This window comes from Larimichthys crocea, chromosome XXIV, assembly GCF_000972845.2.
Source record: "Larimichthys crocea isolate SSNF chromosome XXIV, L_crocea_2.0, whole genome shotgun sequence".
Classification (NCBI taxonomy): Eukaryota; Metazoa; Chordata; class Actinopteri; family Sciaenidae; genus Larimichthys; species Larimichthys crocea.
Window position 1 is genome coordinate 12,301,962 of NC_040034.1, and position 17,419 is coordinate 12,319,380.

General features: G+C 42.8%; 2 protein-coding genes across 9 annotated transcripts in view; one reads left to right on the plus strand and one right to left on the minus strand.

Moving 5' to 3' along the window:
- ttll5 (tubulin tyrosine ligase-like family, member 5) overlaps positions 1-4,515 on the plus strand; it is a 47,150-nt gene extending 42,635 nt beyond the window's left edge. For 7 of the 8 annotated variants that reach the window (XM_027274606.1, XM_027274611.1, XM_027274612.1 and 4 more), the window contains 2 exons: positions 8-90; positions 1,278-1,396. In XM_027274606.1, the coding sequence (XP_027130407.1) occupies positions 8-90; positions 1,278-1,381 (187 nt within the window). In that variant the 3' untranslated portion in view covers positions 1,382-1,396. Of the gene's footprint in view, positions 1-7; positions 91-1,277; positions 1,397-2,864 lie in introns of those variants that run through there. The other variant, XM_019273043.2, reaches the window with a different exon arrangement.
- tgfb3 (transforming growth factor, beta 3) lies at positions 3,433-15,767 on the minus strand. The gene is made up of 7 exons (XM_010733855.3): positions 15,005-15,767; positions 10,253-10,416; positions 8,840-8,969; positions 8,584-8,691; positions 6,492-6,642; positions 5,775-5,928; positions 3,433-5,683 (listed from the first exon to the last, which is right to left on the minus strand). The coding sequence occupies exons 1-7, from the start codon at positions 15,348-15,350 to the stop codon at positions 5,525-5,527; spliced, it is 1,212 nt and encodes a 403-aa protein (XP_010732157.1). The 5' UTR covers positions 15,351-15,767; the 3' UTR covers positions 3,433-5,524.
- Positions 15,768-17,419: the final 1,652 nt, after the last annotated feature.

Below are 17,419 nucleotides of genomic sequence, written 5' to 3' on the forward strand. Positions count from 1 at the left end.
TTAACAGGCAGACATCGGCAGAGAGTTCAGCCAGTGGAAGTGTGTCCAGCGGCCAGCATACGGCCTATGAAGCCATCTGCGGTAAAACAGGTGGGTCTGATGCTGCAGTACTGTGTTGTAACTTGGCCTGTTGGTGCTGTAGTCCTCAGGAAACAGGGTGGGGGAGGAGTTATGCCCTCTCTGTGCCAGTGTCAGTGATTACAGCCAGGCATAGTGGACATTCCCCATGGAGGACTAATAAACACCACCGGATATTTTTAGCCACCTCCTTCTTGCTCAGTGATGTGCAGGATGTGTAAATGTATTTTGCGCACTGTAAAAGATAACTACATTGTCACGATGATGAACAGTGTACAAACTTTAATTGCAACCTTGTTAGAAGAGTACAAGTGAGGATACTTATTGGTTATTATATTACAATGACTTGTGCCATGACCCGCTTAAGTTAGAGTTAAGGTGCCAAGCGGAGTTGATGCAGCCAGATCTGAATGGGAATAGAGCAACATTCCAGTGTGGTAATTTTCTGTTTGATCATGTCGTCTGTATGTGTCCAAGACTAGAGGTCAGATTACTGCTGAAGGATAAAGAGGCATAACAGTGATGACATCTTTCTTCTGTAATGAGATCCAGTGATGGGAACTGTCCGGGCATTCCCATCTGTTGGTCATTCCTACGCAGCCTTAATTACTGTCCGTCCGCCAAAAAGGGCTGTCCGGTCGTACCCGGGAGACTGAAAAGTGTAGCTGAGGCTTTGCTAAGTTTATTACTGGCAATGCACTGCGATTGTGTGTGCATGTACTCACGTGTGCCCCTGTCACCCTGCCCTTATTTCCACAGCTCTTTCCATCCTGAGCGAAGTGTTGAGCTTATTGCAGTAACAGTGATATTAAGCAGTTTGCGCCGATGCACACGCTTGCCTGATCAAGGGGCTTTTTTTTTTTTTTTCTTTCTTTCCACAGACCTACTATACATTAGCATTAGCAAATCATACCATTCATCACATCATGTGAGTGTCACAGTCGAGCCGTCCCAGAGATCAGCTTGTCGGAAAAACACAGTAGCTGTGCACCACCCAGACACACACACACACACACACACACACTAAAAATGAGTGTGCGTGTCTTTGACCAGAACATTTCTTCTCATTCTCCCTCTTCCCCCCAAACTATGAAGGCTGGCTTAGGTTAACAAACATCTTATAAACTCATCAATTACTGTAACTGGATCCGTTGGGAGAAGCTCCTGAATTTCATGAATGCATTTTTTCCGTCGTTCAGGACGCAAAGGGTGGGGGAGATGCTTGACTGAACCAAAGAGAAGAAGAAGAAGAAGAAGAAGAAGAAAAAAATACCAGTACCAAAACCAGTTAGCTTTTTTTTAACCATGAATGGGACTGGGAGTTGAACAGAGACTCACTGTGGTGTTTTTGGGGGGAGGAGGGTGTTATTGAAAGGGGCACAGCCTTTGTGGAGCTTACAAGTGCGTCAGGTCTTTCTGCCTGCTCAGTGTACCTTTGTAGCAAGATGACTGAGTTTCACTGATTGACTCTGACAGGGAGTTAGAGCAGGGTCCAAATGGAGAGCATTCTCTATGATCAGCTGTCAACCATCATTAATCACACTCTCCCTTTATCTCTCTCTTGTGCGCTCTCTTAATCTCTTCCTCTCTTTGCTCATACAGCTCTGCCTTTATCCTCTGAAAACTTCTTTTCCTGCTCGCTCGCCTCATTCCCCCCCCCCTCTTTCCTTCCCTACTCCTTCTGTGTTCACTTTTGACACGGGACGAGGGGAGGGGTTTTGATGAGGACCTATCAAAGCTTACAAACCTAGATTATATCGACCACATGTGTTTTACAATGATTCCCTTGAAGCCTTGAAGCTCCACAGCTGGTGACTGAGGAGATTTATTGCCTTCAGTTTAAGGAGGAAATGAATGCTGCACTTGTGCCATTTTAATGGGAGTCTGATCATGTCAGGACGGATAGCTTAGGCCTCTCTCTCTATCAAAATAAGACTGTGTGGTGCCTTGTTGGGAAAGGAAGGTAGTTATTGGCTGTCATCCCCATTTCAGATATTTTATGTAAGTTATTGGATGTTTGATTGGTGAATCACTTTAACAATGTATTTTATTGTGTATGTTACTAGTAGATGAAGTCAAATGTATGTTATAACAACAGTGTTTGATTTTAGATTCCTTCGTAACTGAGTGTTGCAAAGGTCCTGAGATAATTCAGTTAGATAGCTGATTGTTCTCTTATTGTGTTCCACTTGTTAGACCTTTGGGGTTAATTTGCCATTGAACAAACCGCTGACATCATTTGGAGTGGGACACCAGAGAATTTTGTCCCTTCATCTTTCTTTTGCTGAGCTAGAGGAAGCTGCTTCCAGCGGGTCATGTCATCGGATTGGAAGTTAGGGAGATGTTTTCGTTCTTTAGCTCAGTCAGGCCCCACGGTGTAAAAGAGCACCAATATAAACAGAGTGTGCAGAAAGGCAATGAAAGGGAATACTGTTTGGGAGCACAAACACGGCAGCTCTAACTGTACTTGGAAGCCCTTTTTTTTGCTGGAGGGCTGGCCGGGCGCCAGCCGATAGGATGAGGAGTGAGAGGAATGAGAATAAGGGGACAGCCGGACAAAAGGCTAAGCACTGAGAAGATCCGCTGGGAACAACCTTGACCGCGAATGATTAAAAAGATCAACAAAACATTCACGGGGAGGGTTTTAAGTGAATTCTTTTGAAGTAAAACTCTTTCAGGATTGACCTAAACGTTTCTGTTTGTGCACACACAGGTGGGGAGGGGGACCTTGTGCTGCCCTTCCACCTTTTTTAAAATTAATTTTACTTTCATCTGCTGTTTCCCAGGTCTTTCTGTGTACCACAAGCTGTTCCAGGGCCAGGAGCCCAGTCACAGATGACAGGAAGGCGACCAGAGGCATGTCCTGCCCCTCTGCTGGCCTGACAGGTGTCTCTGCATGTAACTACATCCTCACAGAGGTGTATTCTGGGAAAGGACAACAGCAACAGATGAAAGCATGCCAGACATCGAACAGGGCCCTATTAACTTCTCTGTGATACAGCCACAGACATGCGAGAGGATGGTCCACGACGGCCAGGAATGCCCAGCTTTGACGCAGGTTGGGATTTTGTTGCGCAGCTCAACATCAGTTGGCCTTTTCAGCTCCCTAACCCCCCACCCCACCTTCCCCCTCATCCCCTTTGGCTTCACCCAGTCTATATACCAACAGTTGTCCGCCCTCATTCTCTCCATGCTACTGATGCCACGTGAAGATTTCACTGACAGACATCCTTCAGCAGATGGTTCTTCAAGCCCCAGTGGGATTCGACACTTTCTTCTTTACTCATGCATGAATGCCGTGTCCACCGTCAGTCATTCATTGTTGATTTTTATCTTCCTAAAAAGGTGATGGTGTTTTTTTTTTGCTAATAAAAGGTTTTGACGAGTATTGTAGAGGTTGTCTGAGCAGCTTCTCATCTTGCTTGCATGCCGAGGAGTTCCTTTCATGTGCCGTTTCTGGCATCCCTGTGCTTGTTGGAAGCCAAATTTCTGCCAAGTCTGACTCTATGGCCATTGCCAAAGGATGTGTTAAAATATTGCATCTTTTGCTCAGAGGCCCTAAAAAATATTGTTTGATCTTGAATATGCTTGGTTGCTGCCTTGTTCCCTGTTTACAAGAACAATGTAATGCTGTTGCTGGGGTGTTTAAAGAATCAAGAGTACAGTTGGCTTGTGATTGTTCCTGTAAACTGTTGAGATGTTGATGTTGTATTCCTTTGGATGGACCAAATTTTAATATTAATATTAAGTAAATCATTGTTATTGCTTCAGTATTTATTCACTGTTCACTGTCTACCAAAAGGCCTTTTCGGCCGTTTCTGTAGCTTGAAGCATAACATAAAGAAGGATTATGGTTATGCAAAGCCTTGCTTACAATGAAGGTTAACGCTGCACCAGCAGAACAATATCGTTGTGAATAGTCTGTTGCTAGGGACCATATAGTGAGTTCACTCAGGGCGTGTTAATAGAATAAAACATATCTGTTATATATGAAGAGATTCAGCTTATGTTTATGATGTCTTTGTCAGAAAATACTTGAATTTCATGCATGTCTTTGTCATATCGTCTGATGATTATCATCGCAGTGACTTTGCACAGATTGTAGTTTCCAATGCAGTACAACAGACCTGGTTTTAATATACTTGATTGTATTTCTTTCTTTTTTTGTTTGTTTGTTGCGATCGATGTTAAACTTCATGTTGTGGATTTACTGCTGTTAAAGCCAGTGCATGCCGTATTACAAGAATCCAACAGGAGTCCAAATCAATGTCTATATTCTCATGTGGTGATACAGAGTTGTTTACAGTCAGTCATTTAATCTGTTTTGTTGCTGATTGTTCACAACACACATGCATGGAGATGTAATAAGTTTTTTTGGAATCATCTCGGCAGTCTGTATCAAACAACAGAAAACATTAAAACATGCTGATCATGTCAGTAAATGTATTTGCTCACCACACATGCTTTACACTGGAAGTTGGCAATCACTGGACTTTGATTTTTTTTTTTTTTTTTACTTTGGTCATCTGAATGTAATCTATTACCCTCTGAAATAAAGTGCTCTAAAATATTTAATACAAAAAAAAAGAAAACTCAGAAAAAAATGAAAATAGAACAGTTCTATCCAACTGTCCATGTTTTAATAAAAAAAAAAGGTGTTTCCAAGAGTAATAAGAAAAACATTTACAGTTCGTGATCTAAGTTAAGTGTTCACTTAGTGACATACATCATCTCATACAACAGAAAGGCTTCACTTTAAAAACAAAAAACGATCCCTGGAATCACCATCCTGTTGTATTACAGAGGTAAACAGAACCATGGAAATACTACTTTGAAATAAAGGTTGGTTTCCAGCATGTTTTCTTTTTTCCTAAGGTCATTTTTATTTAACAGCATTATTTCATCCTAAACAAAACAGTGTTGGGAGCTGTGGCGTGCACAGCGTCAGTTTCCAGCTCGGATGTTCGAAGGTGTCCTGTGTATCAGGGCCGGGGGATGTGTTTGCTCTCAACAAATGATTATTTTTGTTTCACCCTCTTTGACGTATTCCTATCACGCTGAGTTCAGTCCGCATCCCTCCCGGTAAGATAATTATCGCTCTGTTCCTCTTTCATTGTCATAACACTGAGGTACAGGCTCTTCAAAATGCTGGAATATGAAAGAAACATGACAAACAAGGCGATCGCTGAAGAGGCCCGACGGGTTTGAGAGCGTTAGTAAAGTGGTGTTTGACGAGTCTTCTGGGTAAATGCTGCCAATGATTTTAGAGGAAAGTGGTGGACTGCATCTTTGATTTTGAAGAGAGAGCTTGGGCAAGGCTGAAGCAGGGGTTGGAGGGACTCAGGGAGGAGAGAACTGTACCGCGCTCCCCTTTAACCTCTCATACCCGCTCCTGAGTAGTGCTGGGAGCCGTCACATCCCACGTCTCTCACCGGGGCCCTGAAGCCTAGCTGCACTTGCAGGACTTGACCACCATGTTTGAGAGCTGCTCGACTTTAGGGGAGCGACCCACGTAGTAAAGGATAGTGAGGGGCTCTAAGTCCTGAGGAACACAGCAGGGTGACGCGGATGCTTCGGGGTTCATAGTGTTGTACAGGCTCAGCAGCTATGGAGGAAAGAACAGGAGGAAACAGGGATCAGCGACGAAATAGCCTAACAGATTCATAAGTTTAACGTGTTGTGGTACTTTGCCTCACCGTGCTGTGGGTGGTGTCTGCACTGCGCAGGTAAGGACATGGACCAGAGCAGAAGTTCGCATAGTACCCTTCAGGCTGATGGATCCACCTCCATCCCAAATCCTGACGGAAATTAATATATAGTGGTCGCACACAGCACTTCTCCTCATAATTGCTGCAGACAGGAGACGACAGAGAGGATTACACACTTTGTTTTTACAGATAACACACAATTTTAAGAGTTGTATACATTTTACTCTCTGTGACCTCATAGCTATAGAAAGAGGTTTAGAAATTCCACTCAAAGGTGTGCCCTTATTTTCCCTCTTGGAGTCAGCCCAGGTGTCTTGTCAGTCTGACAGAGGAAATCCAGAGCTGTGGAGTCGGCGTGTAAGAGGAGGTAGCGTGTGCTAGTACTGGGACAGATCCCAACTTGTATCGACTAATACCTCTGTCATGCTCGTCTAGGTGATTAACAAGCTTATTCTATGTATTCTCTGCCCAGGTACTGTTTTTCTCTGCCATCTGTGAGACGTGACAGCTGATATTTCCATTTCATGTTGTCTTGGCTGGTATAATACCTGACAATATACCCCCCACCTGCAAGACGGTAATTTTAATTTGTAATGCATTAACTAGCTTCGTGTTCAAATCTTCAAAACTGAGCAGGTGCAGCCAGAGAAATTATTTAGTTAAACACAATGAACATTTTTTCCAGGACGAGGAAAAGTTCCTTACTTGAAGCAGTAATTGGTGTCAAGTGCCCGCTTGCGCCTGCGGGAGGAGGACTGGGCATCCAGCCTGTGGGAAGGGAGCATCATGAGGATGAGGTGGGGGTAGAGCTGCTCCTTTTGTTTTTTTCTCTGATCATCATAGTCCGCTTCCATACCTGCAGGAGTGAGTCAGTTAGTCCGGAGAATACAAGGAAAAGCTGCGCAAAATTACAGAAGATTTGAAGATGACCGCGCTTCAAGAGCTGACTTCAGTGGAACCACAACTTCTCTCTAATCAGTGTAGTCAACTGTAACTTTAACAGAAGGATATTGTAATATCCAGGCAGTGCTTCACTCATTTTTGGCTCACTTTTCATCCTTCTCCTTATTCAGCACTGGTTCCTCACTTCCTTCTTTCCTCCCCCCTGGGCCTGCGTCTGCTCATCCAATCTACCCCTGATAGTTAAAGCAGTGGATATCTCAGGAGAGATGCTGCTGGTGGATATGTACGCCTCTCTTTAATTCGGGGCCAAGCGTCTGAGCGCCGTGGCAGCACATTCCTTGTGGCCAAGCCAGTCGGGAGTGTTCCCAGGGCCGAGGGCCCGGGGGCCCCAGTGCTAAGTGAGATACCAGATCAATTGTATTCCCATGCTCTGTGTCTCTCTCTTCCTCTTAGAAAGGAAACCCATTATCTTACCAAGAAGACCTCAATAGGTACTGATGCTAGAGGAACATGTTGATGACAGGATTAAAAGGTCATGATGATAAAACTTTTTCATAATCCGGAGTGTATAGTGAGTGTTGTTGTTATATTATTCGTTCTAGGAACCTTTGCACTGCAACATACTTTGCACAATGAGTGGCTAAGAACGAAATCAACGCCTGAGGTATCTTTTATTTGGCAAATGAACGCAATGAAACAAAAGAACCTTTTATGCAACTTAAGAAAAGAATCCAGAAAACAGAAATTAGAGTTTAATCTAAAATATATGGACCATCATCAAATCCTCTGCCATTTGTACTGTACAAGCAAAGTATAGAGTCCACTCCGCCAACACCAGATGCAGTATCCTATAGAGGCCCTGCATAAAGAGTTTTATAGAACCGTATTCAACAGTAACAGAGGCCAACCAATGCCTGCCAATATCCTCTCATGTTTAAATAATAACTAATAATCCAAAAATAGTGGAGGAAATTGGGAAAACATCTGAAAGAGGCACTATAAACTAAAACTGGAAGCAAAAACAAACTTCTAGTATGACAGTTTATACTACGTCCTGAGACCCGCTATGGCAAATCATCCTAAAACTAGCAATCCCTCAATAGCTCTAATGAGAATAAATCAAAATTTTCAACAAAAATGAGATGCCTATCTAGAACATTAGACAAATCAAACAGAAATTAAACGGAAATAAATGTTATCTGGCTTTCAATCATAAATACAAGCTGGCTGAACATCCTTTCTGTGCGAGAGATCAAAAGTGGACAGCACATGACCACAGTTTGGCTGTAGGGACAGGACAATACAAGAAAATGCTGGAAACCGGCATGACAGGCGAGATTATGATGGAGATGTGCTTTTAAAACAGGACAAATGTAGTCAGAGTGAAATTCAGAGTTATTGATTCCCAATTTTACAATGAAGATGATGAAGCAGAAGATTAATCTAGGAGAGAGATACGCAAGATATTTAAAATTTGCCATTTAGTGTAATATTGGCTTTCTTAAGTTAGATAAGAACCTTGATACCACTTTCATGTCTGTACGCTAAATATGAAGCATCTCAAGAAAATGAATAAATGTCTTCTCATGATGTAGTGACACCCCACACGTGACAGCTAAGAATCTTGACTGACTAGTACTACCTAATCAACTCTAACCAATACTATTCAGATTGGTTTTAATTATTCATACAAAAGCCATCCTCACTTTAGAGATCTTTCTTTAGGTTAGGTTTAGGTTTATATAAATGTGTCTGTTTGATTCCCAATTTGGAACCAATGTTGTTTATTAACACCTTCATGCCCCCCTGACTGAGTAAGGCAGGTCATGACAAACAAACAAACAAGCTTGCTGATACAAACCTACAATCACTGAGTTATTAAATGCACTCTCACCTTTGAACTTGACCTCCAGCAACTCACTGGCATTCTCAATGATGTCACCATTGGGCCTGAAAGTGTGGCAGGGACAATGCACACTGATCTCCAGGCCCAGATTGGTCTCTGAGAGGGAAACAAGAGCAGAGAAGTGTAAGGAGCTGACATTTTTTTCCCTGAGGCCGCTATCCTTCATTTCAAATGAACCAGTGCTCTTTGGCAGGATATGTAATAAGGTGTGATGCAAGGAAAACTTGCGATGTGTCCCACTCACGTCGATACATCAGCCACTCTCTGACTGTCTCTGTTACATCAAAGGAGACCCACTCAGGCGTTCCCTTGGTCAGGACGTTCTTGCCCCCAATGTAGCGCTGTTTGGCTTTGGGGTCGTCTTTCTGGAGGATCTGCGAGGAAAGATGAAAATGTGACCCAGCTGCATAAACTCTTTCTTTTGCACACACACACAGAAACAGAGCTGTCTGAGCCAGACTCTCCAGGATGCCTTGGGCCAAATGTCTACTCCTCATGGAAAAAGTGACTCCCTGTGTTGATATCCCCATTTTGCAAGTTAATGCCTGCGTGTTACCCTCCTGCCAATGAGAACCTGGCTGTCCTTCACATCAGCAGTTCAAACTTTGACTTTAGCCGGGCTCCCAGATGCAGTGTCAGGCAGTTAAAAAAGCAGGGTTGCAGGTATCTCTGCGGGAATTCATGCCCTAACTGTGTTATCATGTCGAGACCCCAAATATACAAAACTGCAGTTGGAGGAAAGTGCAACAGTGTGGTTCAGACATTCCTACCTCCATCAGCACCTCTCTGAACAAAGGTGTTTATCTGCAGTGAGAAATGTGTGTGTTTGGGTGGTGGGTATGAGCACTTAGCCCCACAGTATGGATAACCAGGTTCCTGAACATTGTCAGGATCTAATCTGCCTTCCTGTGGGAACGAGGGACCACAGGACTGCCAGCGTCAGCCCTCTGCCAATCAGCTCTAGCCTGAAAAGTGTGGGGGCGAGCATGCAGCTCCATTTACTCCCCCGGTGGGTGACCCTGCCTCTATCTCCTCCTAGGCCCCTGGAAACAATCTGAGGGCCTGACAGTCTGTATTCAGCGCCGGCCAGAGCTTTGCCTCAGAGGCGGTATGCAGTCCGGAGACGCTTGTCTCCCTGGCAGGAAATGTTGGAACCTGATCATTACTCCTAGTCTCTCACGGGAGATTAATGAGGAAACCGAGCAAAAAAAAAAAAAAATCCATCTTTGCCACCCCACACACACAGACATCTAACAGAAGCATGCTCTAAAACTTCATGAAAAAATGCTCATAAAAACACAAATGCAGGTGGGGATCTATAAATCCCCTGTTGAAAGCATAACACCTTACTTGATCTAACAAGGATGGACAACTGCTTTGAGATTGACAGCTAAGAAAGAAGAAACTGCCGAATGGTAATCTAGGGTTTCTTAAAGACGGCTGTGCAAGCTCTTAAATTTGTCCTAATGCAGAATCCATTTCACTGTAAGCACATGGAATAATGATCAGCGCATGAAAGGAGGAGAGAGGGAGTTGGACACCCTAATATAAATGTTTTCATCTTTCTCGCTGACCTACACAAGCCTTCGAAGAGAAATGGAGCACATTACCCCCCTGTGCTCTGCTAACAGTGGAAATGAACGGTCAGTTCACACACCTGGTAGAGCTCAATCCTCTGCTCGTTTCTCTTGGCGCCAGGGTTGGGGATCCGCAGGGCTCGAAACTCGGCGCGGAACAAGTTGGTGGAGTTCTTCTCCATGGTGGAGACATTGAAGCGGAATACCTTGGAGGTGACACCCTTAGGACAGTAGGGGAGGTCATCTGCAGGTAAAGAGGAAATGATGACTCAACAGAGGATGTTATTAAATATCTTTCTTTTTTTTTTAAATATCAGACTGGAACTCTCGTTGTTGCTTTTGTCAGAATCCCTTTAAGCTCTTATCCATCTGTTACCTCACTGTGTACATGTTATCAAAGCTTATTTTCCACTGACATCCTTACAGTGGTGGACATGTTTACCTTCCGATTATTGATATATTGCAGAAGATGTCCCTCTACAAGTTTTGATAGTTTCAGATAAAAACAAACCTTCTATTTTTTTTTCTTTTGCTTTTTTTTTACTATTTCTAGTCCATTCCACAGAGACGTGGGCCATTACCGCGAACCATCTGCTTATGCTTTGTGCGGTCCGAGTTAGCAACAAGTTGAAGTCATGAAATGAAAACCAAATGTCCCATGTGTGGTGGTGGAGCAGGCTGCAGTGTGGGACGGCAGCGTGCTCCTCCTCCCACCAGCTCTGGAGCTCAACAGGTGCTCCGAGGGCTCGGACAGCGGCCAAGTATTCTCTGGAACCGAGAGGAACATTTGGGCTCACGTGCTGGAGCAGAACAATACCTGAGAGAGCAACAAGGAGGGCGACTCCATCGTGACAGTAATGCCACTAAGTGCATGCTTGACAAGCAGTAACTTGCTGTATGCATTGTGTGTGTGTGTGTGTGTGTGTGTGTGTGTGTGCGTGTGATAGAGCGCTAACCTTTAGCAGAATCAGATGAACAAATTCAGCAACATTGTGATTGTATCTGAAAAGCTTCCTGTTGTACTGAAGCCTTTCTCCTTTTTATACCATAATGGCATTGAACAGTTTATTAATTTAACAGGCCACGCACATGCAGTGTTGAGCAAAACAAGCACATAGCAAACTTTTTATGGGCCAAGTGGAAACAGTCATTTACAGCCAAGCCATGGTTAATTTATTACCCCAAGCTTAAGCTTTATTACCAAGCCTCAGATTTGCTGGTGGTTGAAAGGGGCACTGCACCTTTAGATGATTTGCACCTCAAGCTGTTTTGGGATAAATGGAAACTCAGAAGTTCAGTTGTTTCTCGTGTCATGCAAAAGGAACTTGCACATCTCCGAGTATCTGTACTCCATTTGACCCATAATCCTATTTCAGTGTCCTCCCAGTCATTATCTGATATTTCCACAAAGCTTTTTATTCAACTTTCCCTATTTATAGGTGACCTTTTCAGCATTCATCCCTAGCCAGATATCTGTCCAGTGTTTCCACACAATCTATAAGGAGGAAACCTCAGTAGCCTTTTCCTCCCCTCACTCACTGCTCCCCCCCCCCCACCACTACCCCTCTCTGCCTCCCCCACAGAAGGTGGAAAGCCCCACTTCGAGGGGAGATTTGAAATTCTAATCAAGTCTTTGGTTTCCTTTTGGATGACCTCATTTTTCCCATTGCAATGGTTTTAGGTGGATTTCACATTATGGCTTATTTTTGCCAAGGGTCTGAAAGGTAATTTGTTCCATGTTGGTAAGTGGAGGGGATTGCTTGCATAATTAAAATGAAATACATTCACCAATTTTCTGACCCCCACAATTTTTAGATGATAGCTCTTAAGACTGAGTGTCAGGATGCTGACATGAGTTTGACCTGTAAACTATATGAAGCAGCACACTTTAATGCTCATAAGCTTCTCATGTGTCTTATTTTTACTGGTAAAATACACTCAAAAATGAAAGATTTTGAGTTTTTCGTGTTAAATATTAGTTGAAATAATATGCTCTTTATTATGGAAGTAAACAAACCTATTTTACTGTTGTGGCTACTGATTTAGTTAAGTTACACACTGTTCCTAGATCAGATTCTAATTAGAGAATTTAGTTTTACTGCAGGACTTTCTCATTAACATGCTTGCAAAAGTGTATTTATAGTCACATATAAAATCCTGTTGATCTCATTCTCATATTAACACTCAGTTAATTTGAACATTGATGGGCTTTAAATGAGGGATTTAGAGAGGTAAAGTTGTTCAGGAAGGCCTGAGGACAGACGTTTTGAATAGCTCACATAAAAAGCTTCACATAAAGTGCCTCGCCCAGGCGCTATCGACCACACCTCACACCACCCCGACACACACTCACGCTCCTGTGTCTGGGATTCTCTCCTGTCCTCATGACACACAAACTCCCTGACAAAAACTCCCAGGAATCACCTCTCTTTGCCCTTTTGCCCGGAGGATTGTCCGTGATGTCAGTCTCTCCAGAGCTTTGTGGAGGTAAACAAAGGAAATAGGGAGCATAAGGCAGCAGGTGCTAACCAGCTGAGGTGTCTAGGTCTTACAAAAGACAACAGAGATTTCTTTGGAAATGTATTAGTTTCAAATTCTATTAACTAATACAAATAGCAGTGTGTGAAATTAGAATCAGTTTGCATCATGCTACTATGGTTCGATTTTCAGTTATCCATGACCTAGATGCTGCTTTTGCATCAGAGAGGAGTCTCATTTCTCTACTTCCTGCTGTTGCAGACATTGACTGTGGCGGGTCACTACAGCAGATGTGATAATGTGCTGCAGCTCTGTCTGTTCTGCAGAAAAACAATTTTTTTCCACTTGATTAAGGATGAGGAAGCAAAAATGGTAACGGCGTGGGAGTTGAAGGGGGGGAAGAGAGATGCTGTTTCTTTGGGAACTGGCCAAAGACCTCTGTCTCTGTTTGTTCAGATGACATCATCTTTCTACTATCCCCTATATCAGATACCCTGCTGTCCTCAGCACTAGTCCTCATTTTTTACTGACCAAACACTGAGTCAATGATCGGTTTGAAATTTCACTGAAACTGCACGCATCAGTGCGCAAAGCATGATCTTTCTAATTCAAGCGTCAGTGGATTCCTAGAAATGTTATTGTGCCAAAGGTCAACCTTCAGTTCAATTCCATCTTTATCTCATTTCTTCAGCAGTATTTGGTTTATGATGATAAAATGAGCCACGCTGACCTCCTGATGCACCAGAAAAGAAAGATGTTTTGCTGCCCAGTCTCAGTTATGCTTCATCTAGTCATAAATGGCTTGATTTGCATTAGTAGTAGTGTCTAAGAAAAGTAGTCTGAAACAAGTGGTGCATTCAAGTATGAGAGAAAAGTTTCTGTTTAACTTTTTAACTGGGCATGAAAAAAAGCTCAACTTGACTATATTCCCAAACACTCCCACCTTCCAAAAACGGTGAATGTAAAACTCATTATATCCAGCAGGAATGAAAATGAACAACACTGCAAAATTATCAAGGTGACAGACATTATGTTCCTACATACAGCAACATGCCCTGCTCTCTTTAACATTACAAAATGGAAATTGTGAGAAAAGTGCTAATTAATGTATGTTGGCAGCTTCTGTTGATTTTGTTAATATCATTCTTGGGTACACTGCTTAGCGCAGAAAGTGTTGCCAGTAGTAAGTCAAGTTCATGTCTTGCATTATCACCTATAGTATTGCCTACAGTATGAGACCAGCGTGATGTGTCCTGGGCACCTGGCCATCACTGATCCCACTCCTTTAGACCTGTGTTTGTTTTGGGAGCTCCAGCTACCTCTGACCAGTGGATAAACCCTGAGCTGTGTATTTTGAATGTCAGAGGCACTTTGTGGGACCTGTGAAATGGATTTGATTCAGGGCTAATGCTGGAACAGGCAGAGGTTCTGCTCAGTGTCACGGCACAGCATAAACACCTGTTGATTTCAAAATGGTAACACCATTCACTAACCGCCCTCTGACCCGTGAATAGGCACAAATCCAACTCTTCCACTTAAAAACTGACTTCCTCTGGAGATTCTGCTGCTCAGTGAGCTTCTGTTTCTGATTTCTGGAACAATCAATGGACCATAGTTTATACAGGAAATACCAATATGGATGAACAAGGGAATTAGATCATAACACAGAGCTACTCGGGCTCCTCACTACTAGAAAGAAATAGAAGGGAAATAGAAGGGAGAGTCGTAAGAGTGGATGAAAAATATTGGGGAACTCACGGCCAGAAAATGGAAATGAGGTATTGGAGTTGGCAATAAATACTAGACTTAACTGCCTGAGAATTTTCCTCGCTTAGGAATGTGTCAGACTTAGGCTGGAGTTCCCATGGCTTTGGTGTGAGGTATGTATGAGGAATGGTGCTCATTCCAATTAGACTGTTTACTTTGCCCTCTCCTTTGCGCGCCGCTCCACTGCTCACAGGCGCATCTGTGCGTAAAAGCTGCACAGACAAGAGTGGACTTAACGCCAGCTGGAAAAGTTAGAACCCTGTTTTTGACATTGTTACCTCACCTGTAAGAATTTTGCATCGAAGCCAGATAAAAGTTTTTGTTTTTTATGAGGTGAGACTTTTTTTAAAAAAATAGATTTGCACAAGTGAGTTTACAAAGGCATTTGGATCAAGTACCAGTAAAAATATTGGCTGCATGGCGCGCAGGCAAAATAAAACATCTTGCCAGTCAAAAAATAATTACTCCACCCTATCTATTTTTAATGACCTACATCTAGAAAATAAAAGGTTCGTAGTTTATTGGGTGAGTGTTGGGAGTTGCAAAAGAGACACTTTGATAATCATGATTAAAAACAACACACTTACTGTTTTCTGGCGGACCATTGATCATGTTGAACTTGTAAATCTCTTTGGCATAGTACTCAGTCTCCGTGTTATCCTGTCCGCAACTCTGCTGCCTGTCTCTTCCCAGCTCCTCAATGAGCTCCTTGGTGCTGTTATAAAGGGCCAGAACCTGAAACGGCACTTGACTTGGACCTGTTGTTTGAGGCGGACTGGTCAGCCGGAGTTTACTGAGAATCTGTCCCCGGACCGCCTCTACTCTCTTTTTCTTTATGTGGTCGATGTCCACAGTGGTGCAAGTGGATAGAGACAAAGTCATTGTCACACAATTTGAGAGGAGGAAAAACAGAAGTGCTTTGCCCAGATTCATATTTCACTCTGCGTTCACTCACAACCGAGGCTTGTCAAGTAAAAGAAGGCAAAACAAAACTAAATTCCGATTTGAATAGAATCCCTTTTCTCTTTTCATTCAGGTCGTGAGTGAGTTCTGATCCTGGAGGATTCCCATTTTCTCAAGTGCTATGTCATCTTTGCAAAATGCGCATTTGCATGGGAGCAAATCCGTGCCATTTTGGAAAATATAATCTCAACTCTTCATTAAAACTCTTTATCCTACTCTTCATTCCCCTTTGTCTCATGCAAGCCTCTCTTCTCTCCTTCTTGAGTTTATAGGGTACCGATCTGTGCACCGCGGGTCTCCATTGCATTGGGCTCTTTCCATCCACTTGTGCTCATGGAGTCGGTGCGTCTCTCTGCTTAATCTCCCTGCAGTCCAGCCTCAAACACACTCAGGCGCTCTCCACTCTCACTCACACTTTATAGTCACAAGCTGTGACGTTTTCGAGGGAGGGGCGGCAAGTAATAGCCTGTGTTAGGACAATGAGATACTCTGAAATGCATTTAATTAGACTTCAGATTTTGTGTTGTCGATGCTGTTTTCCAATCAAACCTTAGAAAACGTGCGTAATGTTGAGCAATGCGTGATTTCGCAAGAGAGAGAGAGAGAGGGAGAGACACTGATTTGTCAAGGGAATGTTTTGTTCTGTTTCTTTCTACAGGCATTTGTGTTTTATGAATAAGGCTGAAGTTAAGCAATGTTGTGCTTAACAACATAAATCACATGAGGATCATTAGCCTGAGTGAGGGGTGGTCATTGAGTAGACTTTTTACAATGCGAGAGTTTAACTTTGGACAATAATAACCATATCCAAAACAAAGTTTTAGAGGAAAATCAGACGCACATGGAGGGCCAAAGTTAACAAAGGGGATCTTGAAGGTGCACAGGGAGCCCTGCCAGGTCCTCGATGCTGCTACCGTTCAGCTTCTCCACAGTCACATTAAAAACATGCACAACAGCGACATCTAGCGAACATCAGATGAAACCTCAGCTCCCATGTGTCTGTTTTCTTTCTCAGGCTGCGATTGTTTGAGGATATCGACTGACAGGCCACACTGTCGCAGATGAGATAATGTGATGTGGGCTCTGCTTGATTAAGGATCTCAAAAAAAAAAAAAAAAAAGATAAACGCGTGGGAGCTGTGGGAAAGATGATGTTTGTTTGGTTAAAAAAAGGCAAACTATGACTCTGATTGTTTAGATGACATCATTTTTCTACTATCCCACAGCGCTACTTCTTCATGTTTTTATTACTGACCAAACACTGAGATAATGATTGGCCCGACTTATCACTGCTGCAACAACATGCAATGTGCTTCTTCTCTAAGTTTAGGAAATAAGTCACTTGGTTATTAAATATGATCATTTGGGATCATCTTTCTGTTGAAATATCTTTCTATATCTGTGCTTCCCACACTCCCCCACCTCGGACCCCTCGCCCAATACTGTCCCACTGCAAATATCTTCATATCTTGCCATTCTAGTTAACAGCAGATGGTGTAATCCCGGTCACATCACAACTAAACAACAACTCTGTAGCCCGGATGTTGACCTGCTCGCCGTTACTATCTGCTGAGACAGATCCCGCATGTCAGCATCGTTGTCCTGTCCATCCCTCCCTCTGCAAACCCAACATCTGCCTGCAGCACCATACACATCATCATCTTCACCCCCCTTCTGTAATCTGACACAAACATGGTCAATCAATTTTGCAGCTTTTTTTTCTTTTTTTTGCAGTTTTGATTTGATCTTTTATATACTTTATATATATATTGTTCTTAATAGATGGTTACTTGTTTACATATGTTGTTTTTGTTTGTTTGTATACTTGGAGTATTGTAACAAAAATAATTTCCCCCTGGGATTATTAAAGTAAACTTAAACTGATTCTGATTCTGATAGTACTGTCTATACTGTACATAATGTATTCATATCTAGCTGTTTATTCTCTGAATATTGGTAACTAAATGTATATATGTATATACAGTACTGTATATACTTATATATACACATACATACAGTACTGTATATACTTATATATAC

Excerpts from the sequence above, each read along its gene's own strand:
- tgfb3 (XM_010733855.3), bottom strand. The coding sequence starts at position 15,350 with ATGAATCTGGGCAAAGCACTTCTGTTTTTCCTCCTCTCAAATTGTGTG. Across the intron at positions 6,643-8,583 it reads GCTGGAGGTCAAGTTCAAAG|GTATGGAAGCGGACTATGAT; the intron begins GTGAGAGTGCAT and ends TCACTCCTGCAG. Across the intron at positions 5,684-5,774 it reads CAGACACCACCCACAGCACG|CTGCTGAGCCTGTACAACAC; the intron begins GTGAGGCAAAGT and ends TTTCCTCCATAG.